This window comes from Anneissia japonica, unplaced genomic scaffold (assembly GCF_011630105.1).
Source record: "Anneissia japonica isolate Jap-2015-1 unplaced genomic scaffold, ASM1163010v1 scaffold131_len961581_cov171, whole genome shotgun sequence".
NCBI classification, from domain to species: Eukaryota; Metazoa; Echinodermata; class Crinoidea; order Comatulida; family Comatulidae; genus Anneissia; species Anneissia japonica.
In genome coordinates, this window is record NW_022750285.1 from 231,035 (window position 1) to 233,935 (window position 2,901).

Consider the following 2,901-nt stretch of genomic DNA (forward strand, 5'->3'; position numbering starts at 1 on the left):
TGATTTTTACCATAGTATATTATTCCTGCGTTTTTATCTTGACTGCTTGTTTGTAGCTTGGCATACGCCCTTAAGGCTATTGTTCTTTTTTCTGTTATAGCGTTGTTTCACGTCATATGTTGCTTTGTCTTACGTCCGTTATATTTGTATATATTGTTTTTTTTTTTTTATGCTGTACACGAAAACGTTTGTGCATCTTCTGTATTAAAATTAGGCAAATATATACCTTGTTCCTGAGTTTTATTTGATATATATCTACACTTTGCCAAGCAGCTACTTCTGATTTTCCTGTTATATTACATTTTACTGCTGCAACCTCTGGATTTTCTTTTGCTTAATGTATTTTTTGTGCTGTCTGTCTTTCTGATGCCTGATCCTAAACGTGTGTTACTTTATATTCGATGTGAAATTAATTGTTTTTTGAAACGCTACCCAGCCACTTTGGAGTATCTGGCCTTTTCGTTTGCAATGGCTACCTTCAGTAAGACTAGTTTTTGCAGTCATGTTAATTTTATGTCTACATGCATTCATTCGAACCTGATCCCGTTTGGATTCCGCTGCAATTGGAAGCCGTCACTTGGTAACGTGAATCCTAAAGTAGTATCTAAGAACATTGAGATTTGCTCTAAGCGCCTTAGTCTTTATTCATTTAGAAGAGATTGCAGAATACACAATGATAGGATGATTTATTACCGTAACGTTTTGCAGTTATCTTGCGATTCATTTGTATTCGCCAGCAGATTCACCGCCTCAACAGACAATATTACCAATGCCTTACAGAGACCAAACGATCTAAGCTCAACAGACTTAAGTCCGAATCTGCTCGTGCTAAACCTGTATTTACTGACACTAACACTTCTAAGCTGGTTGTGACTATTCCATCTGATCTATCACTCACCGAAGATGAACGATCAGTTCTCTCTAAAGGACTGTCATTTGTTCCCCAGCGTCCGTTTGTTGATGAATTTCAAGCTAGATGTGATTTGGAACAATTTTACCGTAGACTGTGTCTAAAAGCCCATTTTCACAGACAATCAACTTCTACCTCATCGGATACTGACGAGTTCTCTAAGCTTCAACCACAAGCCTCTGTTTGGACTCCTCCAGCAGGTAAATTTAGAGCTCTTGACTTTTATATTGATAAATGTCGCCATGACATTTCACAATTAGACCTTAAACGACGTGCCAAAGTGTCTACTCTTTCTACTGGTGAAAGGAAAGCTTTAATCAACCTTCGTAATAATCGCAATTATGTGATTAAACCGGCAGATAAAGGAGGTGCTACTGTGGTCTGGTGCCGTGATTTGTACATCCTAGAAGGATAGCGTCAACTCTCTGATCGTGACACTTATTTGCCACTACCTGATGATCCTACGTCGGATGAACTTAACCTGCATCTTTTTCATTTAATGGCAACTATTACCGACAAATCTCTGGCGTTTGTATGGGAACTCGCATGGGGCCTAGTTTTGCTTGCTTGTTCATGGGCTATTTAGAAGAACAAATGTTTGCTCGATATTCTGGAGCTACACCTCATCTTTTTAAAAGGTATATCGACGATGTTGTTGGCGCTACCTCGTGCTCACTTGATGAACTGAATGATTTTATTGATTATGTTTCGAACTTTCATCCAGCCATCAAGTTTACCTATGCAATCTCGTCCACACATGTTACTTTTCTCGACATTGAACTCTCTATTTCTGATAATCGCCTCTCGACCAGTGTGTTCTACAAATCTACCGATGCACATATGTTCCTGAATTATAAATCCTCTCATCCACCATCGTGTAAGGATGCTATTCCTTACTCTCAGCTCCTTCGTCTTAAACGCATTTGTACTGATCATGATGATTTTCAACGACGAGCTACTGAAATGATCTCATTTTTCAAGGATAGAGGATATCCTACTCACATAACTGATAATTCTTTAAAACGTATTGCGCACATGACTCAAGATGAAGCTCTACAACCTCGTACGCATGTTGACGCTGATCGAATACCCATCATCCTGACTTACCATCCTACGACTACCAAAATCTTCACTATTTTAAAGAATAATTTCAATATACTTTTATCAGATGAAACCACCAGTGCGATCTTCCAATCTCCTCCACTTCGTTCATATAAAAAAGATAGGAGTTTCAGAAATAGTCTCGTCAGCTCATCCCTCAGGTCTACTGATGACTGTTCAGGATCGACTGTTTCGTGCCATAGGCCTCGTTGTAATACTTGCGCACACATCTACTCCACCAATATTCTTAAAGGACCATCTGGCACTCATGCTATCAAGGACACTTTCTCATGCACTTCCATCAATCTCATATATGCTATTATCTGTATTAAATATAATCTTGTATACATCGGCGAAACCAAAAGGAGAATGGCAGATCGTTTTACTGAACATCTTAGATCCATCTGTCAACGGCAAGCTGGTTTACCTATTGTGTCGCATTTTAGTCATAACCACAGTAAAGAAGATATCAAGATCACTTGTGTTTCTCTTTGTCAAGGATCCGACACTATTAGAAAAAACTTTGAGCTAAAATTGATTTTTAAATTAGGCACTACTGCTCCCTCCGGACTTAATGTGTCTTTCAATGCTTTTAAGATTTAATTTCTCATCTTGTTTGGATTTGGATTTGGATTTTGGACCATGTGTTTGATTATAATTGCTTTTATTTGATCAGCTCTTTTTATTTTTTTATTTACTTATATACTTTTTATTTTTTTTTTCTTTTCGTTTTCTTTTTTATATTCATATAGGCATATATATTATTTCTTCTTATAGTTTATATATATATGATTTTTACCATAGTATATTTTTCCCGCGTTTTTATCTTGACTGTTTGTTTGTAGCTTGGCATACGCCCTTAAGGCTATTGTTCTTTTTTCTGAATAGCG

At 37.2% G+C, this 2,901-nt stretch overlaps 1 protein-coding gene across 1 annotated transcript in view; it reads right to left on the minus strand.

The window, feature by feature from the left end:
• LOC117121307 (protocadherin-15-like) overlaps window positions 1-504 on the minus strand; it is a 72,402-nt gene extending 71,898 nt beyond the window's left edge. Inside the window, exon 1 of the mRNA XM_033266452.1 lies at window positions 477-504. Coding sequence (XP_033122343.1) covers window positions 477-504 — 28 coding nt within the window. The remainder of the gene's footprint in view (window positions 1-476) is intronic.
• Window positions 505-2,901: the final 2,397 nt, after the last annotated feature.